General features: G+C 35.7%; 1 protein-coding gene across 1 annotated transcript; it reads left to right on the plus strand.

The window, feature by feature from the left end:
- Positions 1-2,864: 2,864 nt before the first annotated feature.
- On the plus strand, positions 2,865-3,821 carry LOC109676279 (olfactory receptor 5AL1-like). Its single transcript, XM_020152744.2, has one exon. It carries the CDS (start codon positions 2,877-2,879, stop codon positions 3,819-3,821), a length of 945 nt encoding a protein of 314 aa, XP_020008333.2. The 5' UTR covers positions 2,865-2,876.
- The last annotated feature ends 22,298 nt before the right edge of the window (positions 3,822-26,119 follow it).

Genomic DNA, 26,119 nt, shown 5'->3' on the forward strand with positions numbered 1-26,119 from the left:
AAATGGGTAAGAGCAGCAGAGATAGTAAGATATAAGTAGCCACCAAAAATAAAATGCCATAACTTATTCTTCACTTTTGAAGGTTATTCTCAGTATGCCTCATACTACTATATCAGGAGGAATTTCAAAAGCCCAGACATATGAGTATTTGGGGATTAAACTGCACTGGGCATTCATATATATCAGCATCTCATATTATATTTAAGAATCTCATTTTCATCTGGTCCAATCATGAATTAATATGAAGTATGTTGATAGTATTTAACGCTATATCATAACATTTGATTTTCAGGATTTCAAGTAAGGAGTGTGATTCACCTAAAAGATTGATAAATTTCTCCCAGGGTGGATAAAAGGAGATAAAGATCTTTTGTGATGATTCTAACCCTCTCGGGTTGCATAGAGCATTAAGTTTATGAGAGAGAATGGACTCAAGTTATAACGGACAGTGTTGTTAAATTTTGTTACAAAGGATGTGTGTTGAGGCTGAATTGCCAAGGGAGCAGCCTCTTCTAATCCCAGCTATGAATTTAACATAATAACTGTCTCTATAGTTGAGAAGTGAGGATTTACAAAATCCCTTTCTCTCAAAGTTTTAAGCCAAAATTTGTCATTGGGAAAAAATGTGTTATATCTGCAAGACCCAACAAATGCAGAGGTTGTTATTTATACCAGATATGGAGGACAGATGTCCAAAGTGGTGACATTCACATGTTTCTGAAGGTCTCTTTGAAACAGACCCAGCCACTTCTTTAACCTCTCTACAGGCATGAACTCATTCTTCACATCTGCACTTCAGGTTCATGTTGGAGTAAGTTTTTCTGATGTTCCACCTTCTGGCTTCTTGATCTGTACTATCCTCTTCCTTACAAAATTATTGTAGGTCCTAACTGTGATTTTAAATTCCTTAATTTCATGATATTGTAAGTGGTTTTGTTTTTCTGACTGACCCACAATAAGGAACAATAAACAGTATCTGAACAGTCTGACAAGGGATTCTTGACAATAACACTTATCCAACAATAATTTTCTATCTATTCAATCTACTTAACATAATATATATATACATACATATATATGAATACACATATACACAATTTTGCAAGATTGCACTGAGTTTTACCTCTGATAGACAGCATAAGGAAGACTGCCTATTACCTGGGATTTGATGGTCAAACATTGAACAGTTGAGGAAAGAAAATGAAAAGGTTGAAGATGTAGGACATGTAATAATTTTCAGGGCATAAGCTTCAGAGGAAATCTCTGAGCATGTGGATGATTATCCTACAAATACTAAGGGCCGGAAGGAAAGGGAATCTGCATGTGAGGTATCCCAGGCAAGCTGCCCAGTGATTGCAAAGGGAGTAATTTCCTGCACTTGTTTAAGGACAGCAGTGTAGCTCCTCCAGAACAAAACGGAGCTTCCATGATAACAATAATGTTCATAATAAAAATCCATGCTACCTGAGCACTTAATGTTTTAGCTAATATTGTAATTTCCAGGGTATCCAAAATTTTGGAACATGTAAAATTCAACCCTGTCAAGAAAGCAAAGACTGTTTTCATTTCCTGTAGACAGGGGAATGTTACAGAACAAACAGGACAGTTTGTTAGCATTTTGGGTATAAGGGCCTTGATAGACACCTGATATATTTTGCCAAACTTTGAACAGTTTCTGTATGAATAAATAAACATGATATCTGTCTTGCCCAAATATAAGGCTGATGTGAAGATTATCTTAGATGACATAGAAGTAGAAAAAATGAAAACTGTACTTTCTCTGCTGCACTTAAAGGAAGAATTTTAATCTGTCATCTTTCTAATAACCAGAAAGAACTTTACATGAGTCAAAGTCCAGAGCGTTGATTTTACTTTTTCCTTCTATCACTGCATGGTTGAAGGTATGGAATAAAAGAAGATTTCTCAATTATTTTAAAATACATTATTAGTCTGAAAAAAGGAAAATTGTGTGTACATATATATATTTTTTTAGATATACAGGCATGTATATGATTTTCAAAATAGTGCTGATTTTTTTTATTCATTCACAAATACTACATATTGAGAAAAGAGAATTCAGAGCATTTATATATGCAATAAATACTCAAAAATGCCAAAAACCACATGCCCTAGAGAGATACACCATTAGCATATTGGCTTACATCAATCCCACAAAGACAATTATCTTATGTTTGCTTCATCTGTGGAAGCTATGGGAAACAAAACAAAACAGCCCAGGTCATGAAAACAAAGGGGAACTACTAGGGAGGTGGAAAAAGAAAAGGGAGAGGGAGCACAGGGATAAGAAAGATTATGACATCATACACACATATTAAAGTGACATGATAAAGCTTCTTATTACGCACAGTTTAATATATGCCAATAAAAATGCAAAAATATTGCTTATGGCCTTACATTTTACCATTTCTTAATAAATATTTTTTTCACCTAAAGATTTAGTTACATTTTTAAGAAATTACTTACATGTCTTGTGGAATAATCATAACATGAAGTATTTTCTTTATATATTTATATTTTTATCATACTCTAATTTTCCCATTTTTTAATTTTCTCTTTTTGCTTATGTTTAACATAGGTTTATCTATCTTACCATTAACAAAGTTTTAAATGAAATCATCTACTTATATTTTACTCCATGAAGAATTTTCTACCTTGGTATTCCTACTTGTACCACATCACAGTAAAAGTGTAGGAAAAGCCAAAACATATTTGAAAATATAGAAAAGGGTCCTTTGAGTAGCTGTAACATGTTATGTGAGCCATCCCTATCTTGTTGCATCACTTCCTACAAAATCAAGATTACTGAGAAGATGTGCTCTGCAGTGCTTTATTATAGACATTTCTACATCTACTGAATGGCCAAAGGAAATCATTCAGCCGTGACTGAGTTTATTCTCTTAGGACTGACAGATGATCCAGAATTTCAGGTCATTCTTTTTGTGATCCTTCTAACCATCTACTTATTTACTGTAATGAGTAATCTTGGATTGATTTTGCTAATCCAAATCAGTCCCCAGCTTCAATCACCTATGTATTTTTTCCTAAGTCATCTGGCTTTTGTTGATTTTTGTTACACTTCCTGTGTCACCCCAAATGCTCTGGTTAATAGTTTGTGTGAAGTTAAAAGCATATCATTCTATGGATGTGCTGCTCAAGTGTGTTTCTTTGTCACATTTTCAGTGTGTGAAGTTTCCCTGCTCTCTATAATGGCCTATGATAGGTATGTGGCTATTTGCAATCCTTTACTCTATGTAGTTCTCATGCCTAGGAAACTCTGCTTTCAAATAGTCACTTGCACATACATCTATGGATTTTTCATGGGACTTATACAAGCAGTGACTACGTTTCTTTTGTCTTTTTGTGACTCCAACATGGTCAACCAGTTCTTCTGTGATGATATTCCCTTGATTGCTCTGGCTTGTTCTGACACCCAAGTCAAAGAGTTGATGTTGCTGACCATGGCTGGGTTCAATGTGTGTTGCTCTCTTCTCATCGTTCTCATTTCATACATGTTCATTCTATCTGCAATACTGAAGAAACACTCGGTTGAAGGAAGACAGAAAGTCTTTTCCACCTGTGCTTCTCACTTGTCTTCTATTGCTATATACTATGGAACTATCATTTTTATGTACTTACAACCTAAATCTAGCCATTCCCTGAGTACAGACAAATTTGCTGCAGTTTTCTATGTAGTAGTGATCCCCATGCTGAATCCTTTGATTTACAGTTTACGAAATAAAGAGGTAAAAAATGCTCTAAAGAGAAGTATAGAGAAGGTTCCTTTGAGTATTAATAAATGAATTGAAAGAATTTAAAATAGGTAATGAGTCTAGATTTATCTTGGACCAAATGCCATTATCTATTAGAAGAAAAAAAAACCTTCTTCTCCTTGGACATTGTTTCCTGATTTCCCTGAAATAGAGAATCACTGTGTTCATTATTGTGATCTCAGAAGTATGTATATAATAGTACATTCACAATTATTTTTAGAATAATTCAACTGAGAGACAAGCTCCTTGAATACATTTTGACCATAAGTTTTTTAAAAATATTGTTCTGATTTGAGATTCAGAACTTTAGTGTACATTGACAGAGATTCTATCAAATATTTGAAAAATGATTCAATGAAGAAGCCAATTTGTTTAGATTTCACAGGAAAAATAGATGTACATCTTTTAAAGGATTTTTTTTGCTTAATTACTCCCAATGATATAATAATTGCTTCTTTAAAAGTCTTGTATTTTACCTACTTTTATCTTCATCTTGGTGGGTTGTGATGACATAATGAAAGTCAATTTGTTATCTACCTGCTTTTGTGAAGTGTTATTGTTTTATTTCAGTACACCAGAGTAACTTAATACCTTTTACCTGTTCTGCTTATTTATATAACATTGGAATTGCATGTGACCCTTTATACAGAATGATTTTCAGCCTCATTCTGGGTCAGTGTTACTGTACCCTTGTTGCTACAATATCATGATAACTGATTTCCTAAAGAACACAAACTTGTAAGTCAGGCATGATAGTACATACCTGTAATCCCAACACTCAAGAGACTGAGATAGGAACATTACAATTTCAAGGCCAGTCTGGCCTATAAGAGAGACAGATTCAAAAACAAAACAACAAACAAAAACAAAAAAGCATTGAGTACAAAGGTAAAATTTTATTTTCTCACCATCATTTAAAAATTATAAGTAAAAAGTTTTTTAAAAATTTCATAGTGAGGTACTTCTGTACTTGCTAATAACATCTGGTGATGTCCAAAACAAATCATCTCTACATCGATAATATTTAAAATTAGTATGTCATTTTCTTGAAGCAAAAACAAGCCATATATTTTGTGAAGATGAATACTAAAACCTTATGTTATTCTCAAATTTGTATTTTCAATAGCAAGTGAGCCCATTCAAAATTTCACAAATAATAAAACTGATCTTTATTGAACATTTACTATGTCTCAGCAATTTGGAGAATACATTTAAGTCTATTACTTCAGGTAACTTGCACAATAATTCTGGCTATTTATGACTAACTCCATTGTACTAAAAAACAAGTTGAGACAGTGGGCTTAGTTTACACACACACACAGATCTTTAGCCAAGATTTCAATAAAGTTTTACTTGATTCTGTAGCTTCTTTTCACAACGACATGATTAAAGTTACAAATGTTGAATAAATACTTTTTATTTAAAAATGAATGATTCACTAGATGTCACCCAAAGAATAAATGCATTTAAAAAGATTTTATAGAGTCACAAATTACTGCAATGCAGAGATTAGGGAGAACTTACTTTGACACATAAGGTTGCTTTCAGCTATGTTACTTGTTATATTCTGAAAGGAAACCACCCCCCCCACACACACACACACTGCAGAGAAATATTTCCTATGGACATCTCTAAACTCCTTTCCATTTCGGTGATGGAGAGTTCAAGCATCTCAGAGACTCCCAGATTTCCATGGAACTGTGCCATTTATCACTCTGATCAAACACAGTCATATTCCAAAACTGGAACATAACTTTGAGAAATCCAGTTTAAATTTTTATTCCTAGTCAAGTTCCTTCAAGGTACTTGATAACTTTGAGGCACATTTTCTAATTCATGAAATAAAACTTTTCATATATCTTAAAAGATAATTCCCTTTCATATATGTGTAACTGAGTTACCCAGGAAAAGTTTAAGAGACTAATGTTGTTGGAGATGTAAAATTCTAGGACAATGGAGTAAGGAGAAACTGAAGCGAGACAGGGAGAGGAAACAAAACCAAGATGATATTAAAGGTTGAAAAGTAGGTATCATGCAGAGATACAGACTCACTTTTCCAAAGAGATGTCTCTAGAGGAGATGTACAGAAGTACAAAGTTTGAAAACATAGCAAACCTTGGGACACAGAAGTCTGCAAGAATCTCATTGGTATCCAGCATTGTCCGCCCTTACCACCACATCCAGATTTGTTCCATCTATAGTCTGTATTTTGGAAATCTAGCATGTTGTTTTCATACATCTGGTCAAATAACCCAGACCTGCATAGGCTGAAGGGTCTAACACTTTGATAGCCTGTCCTTATAGTGTTACCTTTGCTGAAATTACCTATGAAGAGTTTCCACTGAGTATAAAAATATTACATGTCACAGTAAATCTCCTGAATTTTGGTTACATATATTATTCTCCATGTTATTTGACAGAAACACAAATTCTTCATGATGATCTTATTGATTACAGAACCAGTAAACTAATTCCTTTTCTTTTTTGACTGCTAATTCACTGGCAAAATGAGTACAATGCACGCAGATGGTAGCCATGGTCTCCAGCACAGTGATTATTCTGAGCCCCACAAAGGAAGTATTTCTATTTGAAAACTGGATATATAATCTGGCAGAACCTGAGGCTATAGAGTCAGATGGAACAGATTCTTCAACATTCACTAGACATGAGGGAGAGAGGGGTTACTCCTATTCTCTTCTTGGCTCAGTATCTTTTATTCTATCTATGATGGCTGTAGTGTCATTTACCAGGCACACATTTTATGTATCATTACACTTTGGAGTATGGTCTCCCTGTCAATGAGTAGAGCAGGCTCCAAGCTGATGCCCTTGCTGAGCATCCAAGGGCTTTTCCCCTTTCCACGAATTCATGTCTTTCTGTGTAAGAGTATCATGATATGTCATTTAAAGTCATGTGTGCATCTTTGTGCCCTATGGTGAAAAGCATCCCTTTCAGGAAGCAACACTATGGAATACAAAGCCAACAAATAGGACTTTGTATAAGAACTCATATGGGGGTGTTGTCAAATGCAGTGCAAGCAAGGAAAGCCCATCTGTGTTGGGAATGTATGTTGATTGTCATAAGAAAAAATTATTTCCACCTCTAACATAAAAAAGCTTTAATGAGATTTACCAGGCACCATTTTGTTTTTTGGTGTCACTAAATAATGATGCAACACAGTGTTCACAAATGGGCTTTTCTGATGAAAAACTAAATCTTGAACAGTGGTATAGCTCAAATAGAATTTGTAGGAAAGGTGCATAGTTTTATGGGCATATTCTTGCAGAGTGAGTGTTCTAAGAAATTTTGATTAATAACCACACACAAAATAAATCTTGCAAGACTTCTCAGTTGTATATTCTATCTACTCATTAATATTACAAACAAATATCTGCATTCTTATGTTCATATCTATTATATGGGACTGATAATCTCTCATTTATCTCATACTTCTTGTTCAAGGCAACACTATTTATATCTTCACTGAAATTTATGTATATTTATACTTCTAGGAGCATTTTATGCCTTATGTCAAACATGCCAAGAATTCTACTTAAAGCTTTACTCACTGAGGGATACAGTTGCAACACTCTCAATATCACTACTTATCTTCCTATGTTTAATAAGTTTTAAGTTTATTTCTGACTTACTGAAAAAGACCTGAGTGGGAACCAAGTTTGACAGTTTTTCATAGGGAACACTCCACACCTACTATTTCATGAGCTTAAGTCATTAGTTAGAGAAACACTTTTGTTTTAACAGAGAAATTTATCATAGAAACCTGCCCCAACATTTGTTCAATTAACACTCATTCTTAGGTATTAAAGTAGCACTTATGCCAGAAAGAAATTGTTGCTGTAGTACAGCAAAACTAAAGACTCATTGGATCACATAAAATCCAGCTTATGATCAAAATATCAAAATGTAAACATACTAGAGGATAATTAGTATTTCCAAAGGACCAGCAGAATGTGAGGAGCTATCTTTTATAAGTTGGTTTGCTTCCTGCCATAGATAACATGACGAGCAACTGTATTTACTGCATTATACGTCCCAAGTGGCAAGTCAGATGCATAGTAGTTTGGGTCTAATTAAGTGTTTATATGTCTCTTCTGTACATGGGACTGACTAGCAATTTTCTATATTACTCAATGGAAATATTTTCTTTTTTTTTTGCAAAGAATAACATATACATTTTTAAAATTCATTTATCCACACGTGTGTACATTGTTTGGGTCATATCTTCCCCCGTCCCCCTACTCACCCTCTCTCCCCATTTCCCCCCTTAGAGATGGTGAGCATTTTTTATGTGTTTTTTGGCCATTTGAATTTCTTCTTTTGAGAAAGTTCTGTTTAGTTCAGTTTCCCATTTCTTAATTGGTTCATTCATTTTAGGAGAGTTTAGTTTCCTGTATATTCTGGTTATCAGTTCTTTGTCTGATGTATAGCTGGCAAATATTTTCTCCCACTCTTTAGGTGGTCTCTCCAGTTTAGAGAAGATTTATTTTGTTGTGCAGAAGCTTTTTAATTTTATGAAGTCCCATTTGTCCATCCTTTCTCTTAGTTGCTGAGCTGCTGTAGTTTTATTGAGGAAATTCTTGAGTATACCTATTAGTTCCAGGGTGTTTCCTGCTCCGTCCTGTACTAACTTTCGAGTTTCAGGTCTGAAATTAAGGAAGGTCCTTGATCCATTTTGAGTTGATAGTAGTACAGGGTCATAGACATACATCTAGTTTCAGTTTCTTGCAGATGGATAAACACTTTTTCCAGCAACATTTGTTGAAGAGGTTGTATTTTCTCCATTGTATATTTTTGGCACTTTTGTCAAAAATGAGATGGGTATAGTTGTGTGGATTCATATCCAGGTCCTTTCTTCTGTTCCACTGGTCTTCATGTCTGTTTTTGTGCCAGTACCATGCTGTTTTTATTGCTATTGCTTTGTAATATAATTTGAAGTCAGGTATTGTGATACCTCCAGCATTGCTCTTTTTGCTGAGTATTGCCTTGGCTATTCGTGGTATCTTGTGTTTCCAAATGAACTTTAGGGTAGATTTTTCAATCTCTGTGATGAATGTCATTGGGATTTTTTGTTGTTATTGTTGTTGTTGGGGTTTTTTTGTCTTATTGTTTTGGGAGGGTTAGAATTTTTTTTTATTCATTTGTGCATGCAATGTTTGGGTCATTTCTCTCCCCTTCCCCCACCCTCTCCCTTACCTCTCACTCTTCCCCCCACCCCCTCGACACCCAGCAGAAACTATTTTGCCTTATCTCTAATTTTGTTGAAGAGAGAATATAAGCAATAATAGGAAAGACCAAGGGTTTTTGCTAGTTGAGATAAGGACAGCTATACAGGGAGTTGACTCACATTGCTTTCCTGTGTATGTGTGTTACCTTCTAGGTTAATTCTTCTTGATCTAACCTTTTCTCTAGTTCCTGGTCCCCTTCTCCTATTGGCCTCAGTTGCTTTAAGGTATCTGCTTTAGTTTCTCTGCGTTTGATGGGAATTGAATTAAACATGTAGATTGCTTTTGGTAGTATAGCCATTTTTGCTATGTTGATTATACCAATCCATGAGCACAGGAGATCTTTCCATCTTCTGTATCTTCCTTGACCTCTTTCTTCAGGAGTTTGTAATTCTCCTTATAGAGGTCATTCACATCCTTTGTTAACTTTACTCCTAGGCATTTGATTTTTTTTGAGGCTACTGGAAATGGAATTGTTTCCCTATATTTCTCCCCAGTTTGTTCATTGTTGGTGTATAGAAAACCTAATGGCTTTTGTAAGTTGATTTTTGTATCCTGCCACCTTACTATAGCTGTTTATGGTGTCTAAGAGTTTTTGGTAGAGTTTTTTTGGTCTTCAAAAAAGGTATAGGATCACATTGCCTGCAAATAAGGATGTTTTGACAGTTTCTTTACCTATTTGTATTCCTTTTATTTCTTCTTCTTGCCTAATTGCTCTGGCTAGAAATTCCACTATGTTGAATAGGAGTGGGAATAGTGGGTGCCCTCATCTCGTTCCTGATTTTAGGGGAAATGGTTTCATTTTTTCACCATCAAGTATGATTTTGGCTGTAGGTTTGTCATATATAGCCTTTACAATGTTGAGGTATATTCCTCTTTTCCTAGTTTTCTTAGAGCTTTTATCATGAAGTGGTGTTGGATTTTGTCAAAGGTTTTCTGCATCTATTGAGATGATCAAGTGGTTTTTTTCTTTGCTTCTGTTGATGTGCTGTATTACATTTATAGATTTGCATATGTTGAACAACCCCTGCATCACTGGGATGAATCTGACTTGGTCATGGTGTATGATCTTTCTGATATGTTGTTGGATTTGGTTTGCCATTATTTTATTGAGGATTTTTGCATCGATATTCATTAAGGAAATTGGCCTGTAGTTCTCCTTTTTGGAGGTGTCTTTGTCTGGTTTTGGGATGAGAGTAATATTTGCTTCATAAAATGAGTAAGGCAGTGCTCCTTCTCTTCCTGTATTGTGGAACAATTTAAGGATGGCTGGTATTATTTCTTCTTTAAATGTCTGATAGAATTCAGCAGTGAATCCATCAGGTCCTAGACTTTTCTTTTTTGGGAGACTTTTAATTGCTGCTTCAATTTCTTTTTGTGTTATAGATCCAGTCAGGTGATTAAAATTCTCTTGGTTCAGTTTTGGATGGTTGTATGGCTATAAGTTTCTAGACATCTGTCCATTTCTTCAAAATTTTCAAATTTACTAGAGTATAGTCTCTCAAAGTTCTCTGATGATTTCCTGGATTTCTGTGGTGTTTGTTGTTATCGCTCCTTTTGCATTTCTGATTTTACTGATTTAGATTTTTTCTCTCTCCTCATTTTAGTCAGGTTTGCCAAGGGTCTGTCAATCTTATTTATATTTTCAAAGAACCAGCTTTTGTTTCACTGATTCTTTGTATTTTTTTTTTGTTGTTATTGTTTCTATTTCATTGATTTCAGCCCTTATTTTAATTGTTTCTCTCCCATTTGTTTTGGGATTTGCTTTTTCTTGTCTTTCTAGGAGTTTAAGCTGTGATATTAGATCATTGATTTGTGATCTTTCTGTCCTTGTAATGTATGCATTCATGGCTATAAACTTTCCTCTTAGGACTGCCTTTGCTGCATCCCATAGGTTCTGGTAGGTTGTGTTTTCATTTTCATTAACTTCCAGGAACCTTTTAATTTCCTCTTTTATTTCTCAATGAGCCATTGATTATTGAGCAATGTGTTGTTCAGCATCCAATTGTTTGCATGTTTTTTACTGCTGTTTTTGTTGTTGATTTCTAGTTTTAATGCATTGTGGTCAGATAGAATGCATGGTATTATTTCTATTTTCTTATATTTGCTGAAGCTTGCTTTGTGGCCTAAGATATGATAAATTTTGGAGAAGTTTGCATGGGTTGCTGAGAAGGATGTATATTGTGCAGAAGTTGTATGAACTATTCTGTATACATCAGCTAGGTCCATTTGATCTATTATGTGATTTATTTCTAGGATTTCTTTATCGATTTTTTGTTTGGATGATCTATATTGGTGATGGGTGTTGTTAAGGCCTCCCACTACCACTGTGTTGGAGTTTATATATGTTTTTAGGTCCTTCAGAGTATTTTTGATGAAACTGGGTTTATTGACGTTGGGTGCATATAGGTTGATAATTGTTATTTCCTTTTGGTGTATTTCCCCTTTTATTGGTATGGAGTGTCCTTCTTTATCTCGTTTGATCAACATAAGTTTGAAGTCTACTTTATCCAAGATAAGTATTGCTACCCTTGCCTGTTTTCAGGGGCCATTGTCTTGGTAAATCTTCTTCCAGGCTTTCACTCTCAGTCAGTGTTTATTTCTGTCAATGAGATGGGTCTCCTGTATGCAGCAGATTGTTAAATCTTCCTTTTAAATCCAGTTTGCCATCAGTGTCTTTTAATGGAAGAATTAAGTCTGTTAACATTTGGTGTTAGTATTTATAAGTATGTGATGATTCATGTCATTTAGTTGTTTTTGTTGTTTAAGGGTTTGGATGTGTGTAGCTGAATCAATGTTACTCTCTACTTTCTGCCTTTTCTTCTCCTGTGGTTTGGTATTGCCTTCCCCTTCATGGTTTTGCTTGCCTTCACTTTCTGTGTGCAGAAATCTTTGAAGAATCTTTTTTAGTATTGTCTTGGTGGTCATATATTGTTTTAGTTTCTGTTTATCATGGAAGACTTTTATTGCTCTGTCTATTTTGAATGGTACCTTTGCTGAGTAAAGTATTCTAGGATTGAAGTTATTTTCATTCAGTGCCTGGAAGACCTCACTCCATGCTCTTCTTGCTTTTAAGGTTTCCATTGAGAAATCTGCTGTGATTTTGATGGGTTTACCTTTGTATGTTATTTGTTTTTTTCTCTCTTACAGCCTTCAATATTCTCTCTCTATTCTCTGTGCTTTTTGTTTTAATGATAATATTCCGTGGGTTAGTTCTATTTTGGTAAGTCTGTTTGGTGTTCTGGAGGCTACCTATTCATGAATGGGCATAGTTTTCTCTAGATTTGGGAAATTTTCTATTATTATTTTGTTGAATATATTACACATGCCTTTTGCTTGCACCTCTTCTCCTTCAATGTCCATGATTCTCATGTTTGGTCTTTTGATGGAGTCAATGAGTTCTCGAATATTGTTTTCACAGGTCTTGAGTTGTTTGACTAATAGTTCTTCAGTTTTTCCTTTAATTGCCATTTCATCTTCAAGTTCTGAGATTCTATCTTTTGCTTGTTCTATTCTGTTGGAACAGTCTTCCATTTTGTTTTGTATTTCTATTTCATTCTTTTTTCTGAGGTTTTCCATATCATGGGTCACTTTCTCTTTAATATTGTCAATTTTCAACCTTAATTGATTTATCTCTGTTTATGGTGTTCTCTGTTTCAGTTTGATGTTTACTTAGGGCTCCTATGATTTCACTTATTTGTTTTTGTTTTTTCTCATACTGTTTATTTTTGTTGTCTTGGAATTTCTTCAGTGCCCTGAGTACATTTTGGTTAACCATGTCAAGTAACATCTCAATGAAATTCTCATTAATCACTTGCAGGATATCTTCTTTCAGGTTGTTCTTGTGGGCTTCTGCATTGTTTTCCTTGGTATAGTTTATCTTTATTTTGTTGGAGTCTGGATCTAAGTATCCATTTTCTTCATTTCTCTCTAAATCCTGTACTAATTTATTTTTTGGGAGGAGAATAGTTTTCATTGCTTTTTGTCCTCCGTATTTCCACTAGGTACTGTTTCTGCCCCTGAAATAGTATTAGCTGAGTTACAATATTAATACTAACAAAGCCAAGAAAGAAGGAGAAAAAAGAGAAAGATAAAAGAAAGAAACAAACAAAAAAGTGAAAAAAATGGGAGAAATCCTGGACAAAAAACAGCAATCCAGACAACTAAACCCTTAAAGAAAGGCAAAACAAACAAACAAACAAAACACCAGTTTGGAACAATAGAATTACAGTCTTAAGTGTTCTGATGTTACTCCTTTAGCATCCAGTCCTCTCTGTCTGTGTCTCTTAGGCATGTTTGGAGTCCTCCTGTGGCAGCTTGCTGTGCAGGGGGCCTGGTGGAGCAGCTATGTGGCCAGCCTGCAGAGCTGGGGCTTGGCGGGGCCAGAAGGGCAGTGAGCCCAGTGGGGCCTGAGTGGCAGGGAGCTTAGTGGGATGGGAATCCAACAGTCCCCTGTGGAGTTGGGGCCTTGCTGGCTGAGGGGCAGGGAGCATAGTGGGGTGGAATCCTGTGATCCCACATGGGGCCAAATCCTGTGATCCCACATGGGGCTGGGTGAGGCCTGAGATGTGGGGATCTGGCCATCCCACGTGAAGCTGTTTCCATGGCAGGGCTCGAGGGGCAGGGTGCCCAGCGGTGCAGGGATCTCACGTCCCACGTGGAGCTGGGGCCCAGGCCAGAGGGGCGGGGAGCCCGTCCGAGTGAAGCAGGTGCTCCACAGGTCTGTGGAGTGGGGACTTGTCAGGCCTGCTATTCTTTTAGTAGATGGTGGTGTGGAAAAGCTGTCCACAATCTAGGGGTTCAGAGTGCTGAACCTTGTGCTGTACCACAGCTAGGCGGTTCTCCAGCATCTCAGCAAGGTCCCTAATTCACAGAGCACGCGGTCTGTGGCTGTGTCACAATCACCATCTTGGATCTCTCCAGTAAATATTTTCTATTACACAAAAATTATTAATTGAAATATTCTAGAGCTAATAGGCTTAAACAAATTAACTTATTACATATCTTGAGTCACAGGATTGTTTCCTGCTTGGGAGCAGGCTTGATAAAACTTGTCTGGGTCCATTCATGAGTGTGTACCCTAGCAGCAGGTTACCTAGGACCTGGCTAATCGAAGATGATCACACCTGGGAAAACTGGATGTGAACAAGGGGTGACATGAGTTTGTGCTTCTGAAAAAGGCAAAAGAGCAAGGCAGGGAGTTGTAACACTAGGTCATTTTCAAGCCTATGTTGGAGGCAAGTTTTTTACTAAAACACTAGGTGAAAGAAGTCACATGAATGGTGCCAAAGAAAGGTTACTCCAAATTTAGAGGGAAAAGAGTAAGGTTACAGGAAGGTCTATAATTGAAACCATTAATACAAACAATCTGCTGTATCAGACAAATGTGATAGAACATAACTCCTGATAGAGGCACATTAATCCTGCAATGTCTTCATATTCTTATATATACAAATTTTGGGTATTTTCTGGTAAAAGTTCTGAGATGTTGTAAATTTAATGGCCAGAGAGTGACAGCTGAACCAGTAGAAATTATATAATGAATTAAAATTTAAAAAATACATTAGCTTTAAAGGGAAATCTTGAGAGTAAATTTGTGGTTTTTACAGAAAGAAAAAAACTTAAAAACCTTTCAATGATAAATGATTTGCTGATTATCAGAGGTCCATCCAATTTACTAGGACCTACTGTAAACCATGACTTCTTGCAAAAATTCCCAACTGTAATGAAATGTGCAATATCACATATAAGCAAATAATTAGTTAAACATTTTTTATTTGTTTCTTATATGTTAAAATGATCTTGTTTGACTCTTGCTGGTGGGGTTATCTGAATAAAATGTGTTTATAGAAAAAATGATCCTTGCTATTATTCATTATTTCTTCATTACACTTAGGCTCAGAATAGTGATCTCCCATTCAAGTGCTTGAATTTTGCCTATCAGTAAATTGGGTCCCCAAAGATCAAACAAAGCATAATTGCTTGTGTTTTGAAACATCACTATATTTTTGGTTCAAAAATTATTGAAAATGATACAATTCAAGGAATATATTCTATAGGGAACAATACATCATACAAAATGTGCTCAAATATCTAAGAAATGTTAAGTGTTGGCATTTACACAGTGTGCCTCAAAGTATATTGGAGTTCATTTCGTTTAGTTAATTATCCAAAAGTAATATGTAGTAGGAAGAACATCAAGGTAATAAAAGCAGTAAAAAAATGTTTAGAAGAACAAAAATTGAATTCATTTGTGTAATTATTTTAATAGTGCAATCTGAGTGTCTACTAATCACTAAATCCTGCTAGGTATAGTCATTTATTCTATTAAAGATATTGCAAGTGATGAAACAAGTCTACAATAAAAGCTTACTTACCAAAAATTTAATTAACCATGTTAAGAAGTTTGGACCCTATCCCAAGTTTGATGAGAAACAATACATAAGATTTGCCTATTAAAAAGTATACTTAAGCTGCCATAGGCACAAAAAGAGTAGTGATGCTGATAGTTTAAACCAAAGTTGCAGCAATAATCTACCTGTGATTTGGAGTCTAAATAAATTAATTATAGAAATTATTACAATGTAAATATGTTAAATTAGCTTAAATAATCAGTAATGTTTAATAATTGTTTATTGGTTGAAATAAGATGTATGTAGAAAATATGTTTTCTTCTTTATGATCATGTGTATTAGTGGATGAAGGATGGTACCATTCACTGAATTAGGACATATATAATCTAGTGCATGTAGCTGGGGTGGAAGATTTTTAATTTATCAATTCTCTATGAATGTGTTAATTTGGGTATCTCTGGAGACTGTGATTGAGGTTGCCTGTGAGACAGATTTGTGTGCCTGGAGTTTAGAGGAGAAATTTGGCCTGGATAGCTAGACTTTTGTGTCTGTACCATATAACAGACAATTGTCCCACTGCATTGGACAATATCTCCCAACAAACAAGGATGTGGAAAAATGTTGCCAGTTGGCTTTAGAAGAATACTAACATAGTAGAGTTATTTCAAGCATAAACAAAGAAAGTAGATCATCAAAGAAAGTAAAAATGGACAGAGAGATAGTAAAACCAAGATATTTTGGTGTTTTAGAAACCAAAAGGTAATTTTCTCATGATGAAATATATCAATGAAATACATCAAAGATCTTATGCTAAAGAAAACTCAAATAGGAAATACTCATTCTATTGAGAGGGATAAGAATGTTAATGAACTTGGAAAGAGTAATTCTACTGCCATTCTAATAGAAAATATCGGAATGCAACAGGTTGAATTATAAATGCATAGAATGAAATGAGCATCAATGACTTTTCCAGGATGCTCAAAGTGAAGGAATAAAGAGGGAAATAGAGGTAATTGAGTAAAGGCAGTGATAGAAGTCAGAGATCACTGGTGAGACTCTTTGCATACATTTTTTTATGTTGATAGGAAAGATTTAATAAATTAGACTAGAAAGAAGATATGGGAAAGAAAAGAGTTTGGGAACAAAATATAAGTTTAGGTATTAAAAACAGAACATAATTACTACATAAAATGGAATGAATTGGTGTCATAGCAAGTACTCTTGTGCAACTGATGGCAAGGAGTAAATAATTTCTCTCCCTCTAATGTCAAAAATGTTAAAGTCTACTGGGAGTAAACAATGGACATCCAAGGAAGGTCTATTAAGAAATTCAAAGAGGCAGATTGACAAACAAAACCTTGGTTCACAACAAAGCAGATGAAGTAAATGCTGAGTTAATATTCATTATTAACTTTATAAGAGCTCCTTTTGCCTAAATATATTCTTCATAGTTCAGATAAATTTGGTAAGAGAAAAACATTTCAAAATACTGTGTTTGAGATATGTAGAAAGAACTTTGGCAACAAAATTTTACATGTTGTCCTGAATAGTTGTTGTATAATAATCATGGAATCTCTGTAAGGAAAATGTGAATAAAAGAGGTGACAAAATAGATAAGAAGTCATTAGTAGAGATTGAGGAATGTACATAATGAACAGTTGCAGTGTCATAACTGAGGTAAAAAGGAAAAAGCAGAAAGTTGTGATCATAAAGTAATGTTTAAATTTTGGATGGAGAGTACTTGGTCAATTTCCAGATAAAACAATTTTCAAGAATCATCCATGGCAGCGGGAAGCTTAGGTGGAATGGTGTTGGAGTAGCTCATTGTAAGTGAAGAGGGACCTGAGAAGGCAATATTAAATGTATAGTGTGTGTGGTTAATGAAATAACTGTGTGGAAGAGTAACTGACATGAAAATACATAAGTGACAAAGTATAAAAATGTATGACTTAAAGCACGAAGAGATGTACACAAATCTAAAATGGGCTAATAGAAGTGGAAAGTGTACTATCAACAAAGCCTTATGCCACCTGCCACTTTTAAAATAAAGGAAGAATTTCAAATTAAACAGAGAAGTGATAGGAAGATAAGTAGGTTTTCAAGGCTAACCAAGTTTTAAGAATAAAAAAGAATTGAAGATGTTGGAGATTTTGGCTCTAGTAGAGCAAAAGTTTCACAGAATATACAGCACATTAACATAAGTACTAAAAAGAATAAGATTGAGAAGAACTAAGAATTAGAAATCACAAGTTAGTGAGGTAACAGAAGATCACTTCAAGCTATTGCAAACAAGATCAAACTGCTATATTGATCACTGTGAGGAATTTCACACAAGCTTTTAATGAATAAGCTTCAATCTAAACAACATTAAATCTAATCAGGTATGGTGGCACATGCCACTAAGACCAGCTGCTCAGGAGTTTGAAGCAGGAGGATTGCAACTTCAAGGACATCCTGGGCTACATAGTAACTAGGAGGCCAGAGTAGGCAATTTACTAAGAATTTACTTAAAAATAAAATATAAAAAGGACTGAGGAAATAGCTCAGTAGTTCAGTGCTTGCTCAGCATGCACAATGCCCTAAATTTAATCCTATTCCCTCAATAAAGACAATAATATTGATACTAATAAGAGCTAAAATTAATGTCCATGGCACATAGTATGAGATAGTCACTGTTTTAGCCAATGAACTCATAATTACTGTGATCTCTGGTTCACAGGAAAATTCTGACTCTCTGAAAGGGAATTATTTTCATGAACTATGAATTGAGGTTAGAGAATCAAGTATAGGACTTACCTGCTACACTATATGCTGCTCAAGAAACATGAAGAGGGTATGAGGGCTCAGCCACAGTTTCCCCATATGAGTAGCAAGATGACAGCAAAAGTAGATATGAGATAAAACAGTGAAGAAAGTCTAATTATCTCTTCCAAGCAAATGAAGATTACTAAATCTTCCCTGGTAATTAGTCATGAAATACTTTGTATTTCTCCAAATATATCCCAGATTATTTCTTCTCCTAATTTTTATTCAGATATTTGAAAACATATGATAAAGGTGTTTTTGAATCATGAAATATATTTCAACCTATTTGGCATATTTCAAAACCAAAACAAGAATATTCACATTGTTATTTTTCTCTTGGTGAGGATGTGGGGAAAAAAGAACGCTTGTACACTGCTGGTGGGAATGCAAGCTGGTGCAACCACACTGGAAAAAAACTTGGAGGCTTCTTAAAAATCTAAACATAGACCTGCCATATGATCCAGCAATCCCACTCCTGGGGATATACCCAAAGGAATGCAACACAGGTTACTCCAGAGGCAACTGCACACCCATGTTTATTGCAGTGCTATTCACAATAGCTAAGTTATAGAAAAAAACAAGATGCCCCACTACTGATGAATGAATCAAGCAAATGTAGTGTTTATACACAATGGAATTTTACTCAGCCATGAAGAATGAAATCTTATCATTTGCAGGTAAATGGATGGAACTGGAGAACATCATTCTGAGCGAGGTTAGCCAGACTCAGAAGACCAAAAATCATATGTTCTCCCTCATATGCGGACTTTAGATCTAGTGCAAATACAGCAATGTGGTTTGACTTGGGAAGACACATACAGGAGGTATAGGGATAGGTAGAAAACCCAAAACATGAACACATTTGATGTCCCCACTGCAGAGGAACTAATACAGAAACCTTAAAGAGACAGAGGTTAACATGAGAAGGGGAAGAGGAACCAATGTAAAGATCAGTTAGAGATGAATCAACTTGAGTTGTAACACATTTGTATATGAAAGCAATGCTAGGAATTTCTCTGTATAGTTATCCTTAACTCAACTAGCAAAAACGTTTTGTCTTTTTATTATGCTAATGTCTTCTCTTCAACAAAATTAGAGATAAGGGCAGAAGAGGTTCTGCCTGGAAGTGAGGGGGGGAGGGTGGGAAAGGTTGGGGGCAGGGGATAAGGTGGAGAAATTACCCAAACAATGTATGCACATGTTAACAAATGAATTAAAAAAAACCCAAAAAAGACAAAGACTTCTTTGTTCTTGAAAACAAAGTTGCATTTAATAGAGTCCAGTGTACAGAGCAACCAAAGAAAAGAAACTTGGATTTATTTTGTGAATAAAAGTGTTGAAAGTAAACCCGGTGAGGGAATTTCATTGTTTAATGAGAAAAGAAGGAAGAATATACTTGGTGAGGTTATGAATATTGATATAGGGGGTCCAGTGTATACAGGGTTCTGTGAAGACAGACATGGGAGATATGATCCAATCCTCAACTGGGACTGCTCCCAGTACTACCCCTTCATGGTTAACACTTCACTTCTTACAGTCTCCTGCATCCTGCAAGGTGGGGAAGGGGTGATAACTGGTTCCAACCAGTTCTGAATGCATTCTCATACATACAATTGTAACAGTGAATTATGGAAAGGAACAATCACAGTGAGAAATCAGTTATGTAACATCTGGCTGCCAATAAAATCTGTTAATTACCTTAACCCCACCTGTAGGAATGCCCAGGTGTCTCCTGCCAGTCTGACCTGAGCCAGATGAAAGCCAAACAGACCCCAGACAAGGATACTCTTAATCTAGGCAGGCTCCAGCCAGTGGTTCTCTCTTTTTTTTTTTTTTTTTTTTTTGTGTCTGGCTTATTTATTTATTTTTTTTTTTATTCATATGTGCATACAAGGCTTGGTTCATTTCTCCCCCCTGCCCCCACCCCCTCCCTTACCACCCACTCCACCCCCTCCCCCTCCCCCCCCTCAATACCCAGCAGAAACTATTTTGCCCTTATCTCTAATTTTGTTGTAGAGAGAGTATAAGCAATAATAGGAAGGAACAAGGGGTTTTGCTGGTTGAGATAAGGATAGCTATACAGGGCATTGACTCACATTGATTTCCTGTGCATGGCTGTTACCTTCTAGGTTAATTCTTTTTTATCTAACCTTTTCTCTAGTTCCTGGTCCCCTTTTCCTATTGGCCTCAGTTGCTTTAAGGTATCTGCTTTAGTTTCTCTGCATTAAGGGCAACAAATGCTAGCTAGTTTTTTAGGTGTCTTACCTATCCTCACCCCTCCCTTGTGTGCTCTCGCTTTTATCATGTGCTCATAGTCCAATCCCCTTGTTGTGTTTGCCCTTGATCTAATGTCCACATATGAGGGAGAACATACGATTTTTGGTCTTTTGGGCCAGGCTAACCTCACTCAGAATGATGTTCTCCAATTCCATCCATTTACCAGCGAATGATAACATTTCGTTCTTCTTCATGGCTGCATAAAATTCCATTGTGTATAGATACCACATTTTCTTAATCCATTCGTCAGTGCTGGGGCACCTTGGCTGTTTCCATAACTTGGCTATTGTGAATAGTGCCGCAATAAACATGGATGTGCAGGTACCTCTGGAGTAACAGTCTTTTGGGTATATCCCCAAGAGTGGTATTGCTGGATCAAATGGTAGATCGATGTTCAGCTTTTTAAGTAGCCTCCAAATTTTTTTCCAGAGTGGTTGTACTAGTCTACATTCCCACCAACAGTGTAAGAGGGTTCCTTTTTCCCCGCATCCTCGCCAACACCTGTTGTTGGTGGTGTTGCTGATGATGGCTATTCTAACAGGGGTGAGGTGGAATCTTAGTGTGGTTTTAATTTGCATTTCCTTTATTGCTAGAGATGGTGAGCATTTTTTCATGTGTTTTCTGGCCATTTGAATTTCTTCTTTTGAGAAAGTTCTGTTTAGTTCACCTGCCCATTTCTTTATTGGTTCATTAGTTTTGGGAGAATTTAGTTTTTTAAGTTCCCTGTATATTCTGGTTATCAGTCCTTTGTCTGATGTATAGTTGGCAAATATTTTCTCCCACTCTGTGGGTGTTCTCTTCAGTTTAGAGACCATTTCTTTTGATGAACAGAAGCTTTTTAGTTTTATGAGGTCCCATTTATCTATGCTATCTCTTAGTTGCTGTGCTGCTGGGGTTTCATTGAGATAGTTCTTACCTATACCTACTAACTCCAGAGTATTTCCTACTCTTTCTTGTATCAACTTAAGAGTTTGGGGTCTGATATTAAGATCCTTGATCCATTTTGAGTTAATCTTGGTATAGGGTGATATACATGGATCTAGTTTCAGTTTTTTGCAGACTGCTAACCAGTTTTCCCAGCAGTTTTTGTTGAAGAGGCTGCTATTTCTCCATCGTATATTTTTAGCTCCTTTGTCAAAGATAAGTTGCTCATAGTTGTGTGGCTTCATATCTGGATCCTCTATTCTGTTCCACTGGTCTTCATGTCTGTTTTTGTGCCAGTACCATGCTGTTTTTATTATTATTGCTTTGTAATATAGTTTGAAGTCAGGTATTGTGATACCTCCTGCATTGTTCTTTTGACTGAGTATTGCCTTGGCTATTCGTGGCCTCTTGTGTTTCCATATAAATTTAACAGTAGATTTTTCAATCTCTTTGATGAATGTCATTGGAATTTTGATGGGAATTGCATTAAACATGTAGATTACTTTTGGGAGTATAGACATTTTTACTATGTTGATTCTACCAATCCATGAGCATGGGAGATCTCTCCACTTTCTATAGTCTTCCTCAATCTCTTTCTTCAGAAGTGTATAGTTTTCCTTGTAGAGGTCTTTCACATCTTTTGTTAGGTTTACACCTAGGTATTTGATTTTTTTTGAGGCTATTGTAAATGGAATTGTTTTCATACATTCTTTTTCCGTTTGCTCATTGTTAGTGTATAGAAATGCTAATGATTTTTCTATGTTGATTTTATATCCTGCTACCTTGCTATAGCTATTGATGATGTCTAGAAGCTTCTGAGTAGAGTTTTTTGGGTCTTTAAGGTATAGGATCATGTCGTCTGCAAATAGGGATATTTTGACAGTTTCTTTACCTATTTGTATTCCTTTTATTCCTTCTTCTTGCCTAATTGCTCTGGCTAGGAATTCCAGTACTATGTTGAATAGGAGTGGAGTTAGTGGGCATCCTTGTCTGGTTCCTGATTTTAGAGGGAATGGTTTTAATTTTTCTCCGTTAAGTATAATGCTGGCTGTAGGTTTGTCATATATAGCTTTTATAATGTTGAGGAACTTTCCTTCTATTCCTAGTTTTCTTAGAGCTTTTATCATGAAATGATGGTGGATCTTATCAAAGGCTTTTTCTGCATCTATTGAGATGATCAAGTGGTTTTTGTCTTTGCTTCTGTTAATGTGGTTTATTAAGTGGTTCTCTCTTGACAGAGTCTCTTTTACTTGATGCTTTCAATAAACTTTGCTGCTTGCCTTGCACTTGTTGTCTTTCAGATCAATTCTCTGATTGTGACTCCAGACAAGAACCTGACATGCTCCTGGATCCTTGGTGACAATATAATTGAAAAAGTGAGGTAGAAGTCTGATGTAATATATTTGGGTGAGAAATGGTAAAGGAAAGAGAAAAGATACAGGAGTAACCAAGCTAAAGTTTCTAATATAGCAATCAACAGTTAATAGTTCATATGTTTTTGGCACCTTTGTCAAAAATTAGTTGGGCATAGCTGCAAGGATTCATATCCTGATCTTCTATTCTGTTCTACTGGTCTTAATATCTGTTTTTGTGCCAGTACCATGTTGTTTTTATTACTATGGCTCTTTAATATATTCTAAAATCAGATAATGTGATACCTCCAGCATTGCTCTTTTTGCTCAGTATTGCCTTTGCTATTCAAGGTATTTTGTGTTTCCAAATGAGTTTTAGAATAGATTTTTCAATCTCTGTGATGAATGTCATTGAGATTTTGATGGAAATTATATTAAACAAGTAGACTGCTTTTGGTAGTATAGCCATTTTTGCTGTGTTGATTCTGCCAGTTCATGAGATGGGAGATCTTTCCACCTTCTGTAGTCTTCTTTGATCTGCTTCCTCAATAGTTTATAGTTCTCCTTGTAGAGGTCATTTACATCCTTTGTTAAGTATATTCCTAGGTATTTGATTTTTTTTTTGAGGCTATTGTAAATGGAGTTGTTTTCCTACATTCTTTCTCAATTTGTTCATTGTTGGTGTATAGAAATGTTGCTGAATTTGTAAGTTGATTTTGTATCCTGCTACTTTGCTACAGCTGTTTGTAGGGTCTAGGAGTTTTGGGGTGGAGTTTTTTAAGATCTTTAAGGTATAAAATCATGTCATCTGACACTAGGGATAGTTTGACTACTTCTTTACCTATTTGTATTCTTTTTATTTCTTCTTCTTGCCTAATTGTTCTGGCTAGAAATTCCAGGACTATGTTGAATTGGAGTGGGGAGAGTAGGCACCCTTGTCTTATTCCTGACTTTAGAAGAATGGTTTCAGTTTTTCCCTATTAAGTATGATGTTGGCTATAGGTTTGAAATATATAGCCTTTATAATATTGAGGTACTTTCCTACTATTCCTTGTTTCCTTAGAGCTTTTATTATGAAGTAGTGTTGAATATTATCAAAGACTTTTCTATGTCTAGTGAGATGATCAAGTGGATTTTGTCTTTGCTTATATTAATGTGCTGCATTACGTTTACTGATTTGTGTATGTTGAACCATCCTTGCATCCCTGGGATGAAGCTGACTTGTCATGGTGAATGATCTTTCTGATGTGTTGTTGGATTTGGTTTGCCATTATATTATTGAAGATTTTTGTATCAATATTCATTAAGGAGATTAGCCTGTAGTTCTCCTTTTTGGTTGTATCCTTGTCTGGTTTTGGAATGAGTACAATACAGGCTTCATAGAATGAGTTAGGCAGTGCTCCTTCCCTTTCTATTTCCTGGAAATATTGTATATTTCATGTATTGTGTATTTCCTGCCAAAAACATACAATGGAGAAAAAACAGCCTCTTCAATAGATGTTGCTTGGAAAAGTGGTGGTTATCTTCATGCAGAAAACTGAATCTAGATCCATGCCTATCACCCTGTACTAGTAGCAACTCAAAATGAATTAAGGACCTTAATTTCAGACCTGAAACCTTGAAATTAGTACAAGAAAAAGCAGGGAATACTCTGGAAGCAATAGCTATAGGCAAGGAATTCCTCAGTAGATCTCAAGCAGCTCAGCAACTCATAGAAAGGACTGACAAATGGGACCACATGAAATTAAAAATCTTTTGCACAACAAAAAGAAATGGTCTCTAAATTGAAGAGACCACCCACAATGGAAGAAAAATCTTTACTGGCTGTACATCAGGTAAGGAACTGATAATCAGAATATGCAGGGAGCTCAAAAACTAAACCCCTCCAAAGTCAATAAACCAATAAAGGATTGGGCAACTGAACTAAACAGAAATTTTTCAGAGGAAGAAGTCCAAATGGCCAAAAAAAACCACATGAAAAAGTGTTCACCATCTCTGGCTATAAAGGAAATGCAAATCAAAACCACACTAAGATTCCATTTCTCTCCTGTTAAAACTGCTACCATCAAGAACACCAACAACAAATGTTGGCAAGTATGCAGGGGAAAAGGAACCCTCATACACTGCTGGTGGGAATGTAAGCTAGTACAATCACTTTGGAAAACAAAACAGAGGCTTCTCAGAAAACTAAATATAGATCTGCCATATGATCCAGCCATTTCACTCCTAGGGATATACCCAAAGGAATGTGACTCAGGTTATTATAAAGGCACCTGAACACCCATGTTTATTGCAGCACTATTCACAACAGCCAAGCTATGGAAACAACCAAGATGCCCCACTACTGACAAATGGATCAAGAAAATGTGGTATTTATACACAATGGAATTTTACTGAGCCACAAAGAAGAATGAATTTTGTCATTTGCAGGAAAATGGATGGAACTGGAGAACATGATCTTAAACAAAGTTAATCAAGCTCAGAAGGCCAAAAATCACATGTTTTCCCTCATGTGCAGGTTATAGACCTAAAACAAATGCAGTAATATCGTTGGACACAGATCACACAGAAACTGCACACTGGAAGGATAAGGAAAGGGAAAAAAACCAAAAACTTGAATGTGATTGATGTTCACACTGTAGAGGAACAAATATATTAATATTAGACTGTCAGATGCCACTATGTAACAAATAACCAATTAATTGTGAGAAGATTGACATACCTCACAGGAATGATTTGTTAAATTCCCTCAAATTAGAAGTCTTACAAATAATTTGAATTACACTTAAATTTTATTATGATTCTCCAGGCACAAATTCCAAGACACACTATTGAGTTGGAAATTGTAAAAAAAATAAAGCATTTACATTAAAATTTTATCATCAATATAAGAACAAAATCTATGCTGCACTTTTTTTTTTTTGGTAGTACTGGGAGTTTGAACTCAGGACCTTGCTTTCATTATTTTTCTAGTAACATCGTGCATTTATGCCAGCGCAATCTGAACTACAATCCTTTTAAGCTTCTTGTGTAGCTGGATGATAGAAACGTGCCATCATGTATAATTTAATGAGACAAATATATAACTTAAGAACTAGTTTTAAATATACTGTCAATACCACTCATGTTCTTCAGGTTGCAATATATTTTATTGAATTTATCAATACCAATACAGCATAGAAGCTGGGCGTGGTGGTCCATACCTGCAATCTTAGCTAATCAGGAGGCAGAGATCAGAAGGATCAGTTTAAGTAAAAAGTTCATGAGAGCTCATCTTTTTTTTTTATTTTATTATTCATATGTGCATACAAGGCTTGGGTCATTTCTCCCCCCTGCCCCCACCCCCTCCCTTACCACCCACTCCGCCCCCTCCC

Source organism: Castor canadensis, chromosome 1, assembly GCF_047511655.1.
Source record: "Castor canadensis chromosome 1, mCasCan1.hap1v2, whole genome shotgun sequence".
In the NCBI taxonomy this organism is placed as follows: domain Eukaryota; kingdom Metazoa; phylum Chordata; class Mammalia; order Rodentia; family Castoridae; genus Castor; species Castor canadensis.

Bases quoted from the DNA above. Each gene is read 5' to 3' on its own strand.
- LOC109676279 (XM_020152744.2), top strand. From the start codon at position 2,877: ATGGCCAAAGGAAATCATTCAGCCGTGACTGAGTTTATTCTCTTAGGA.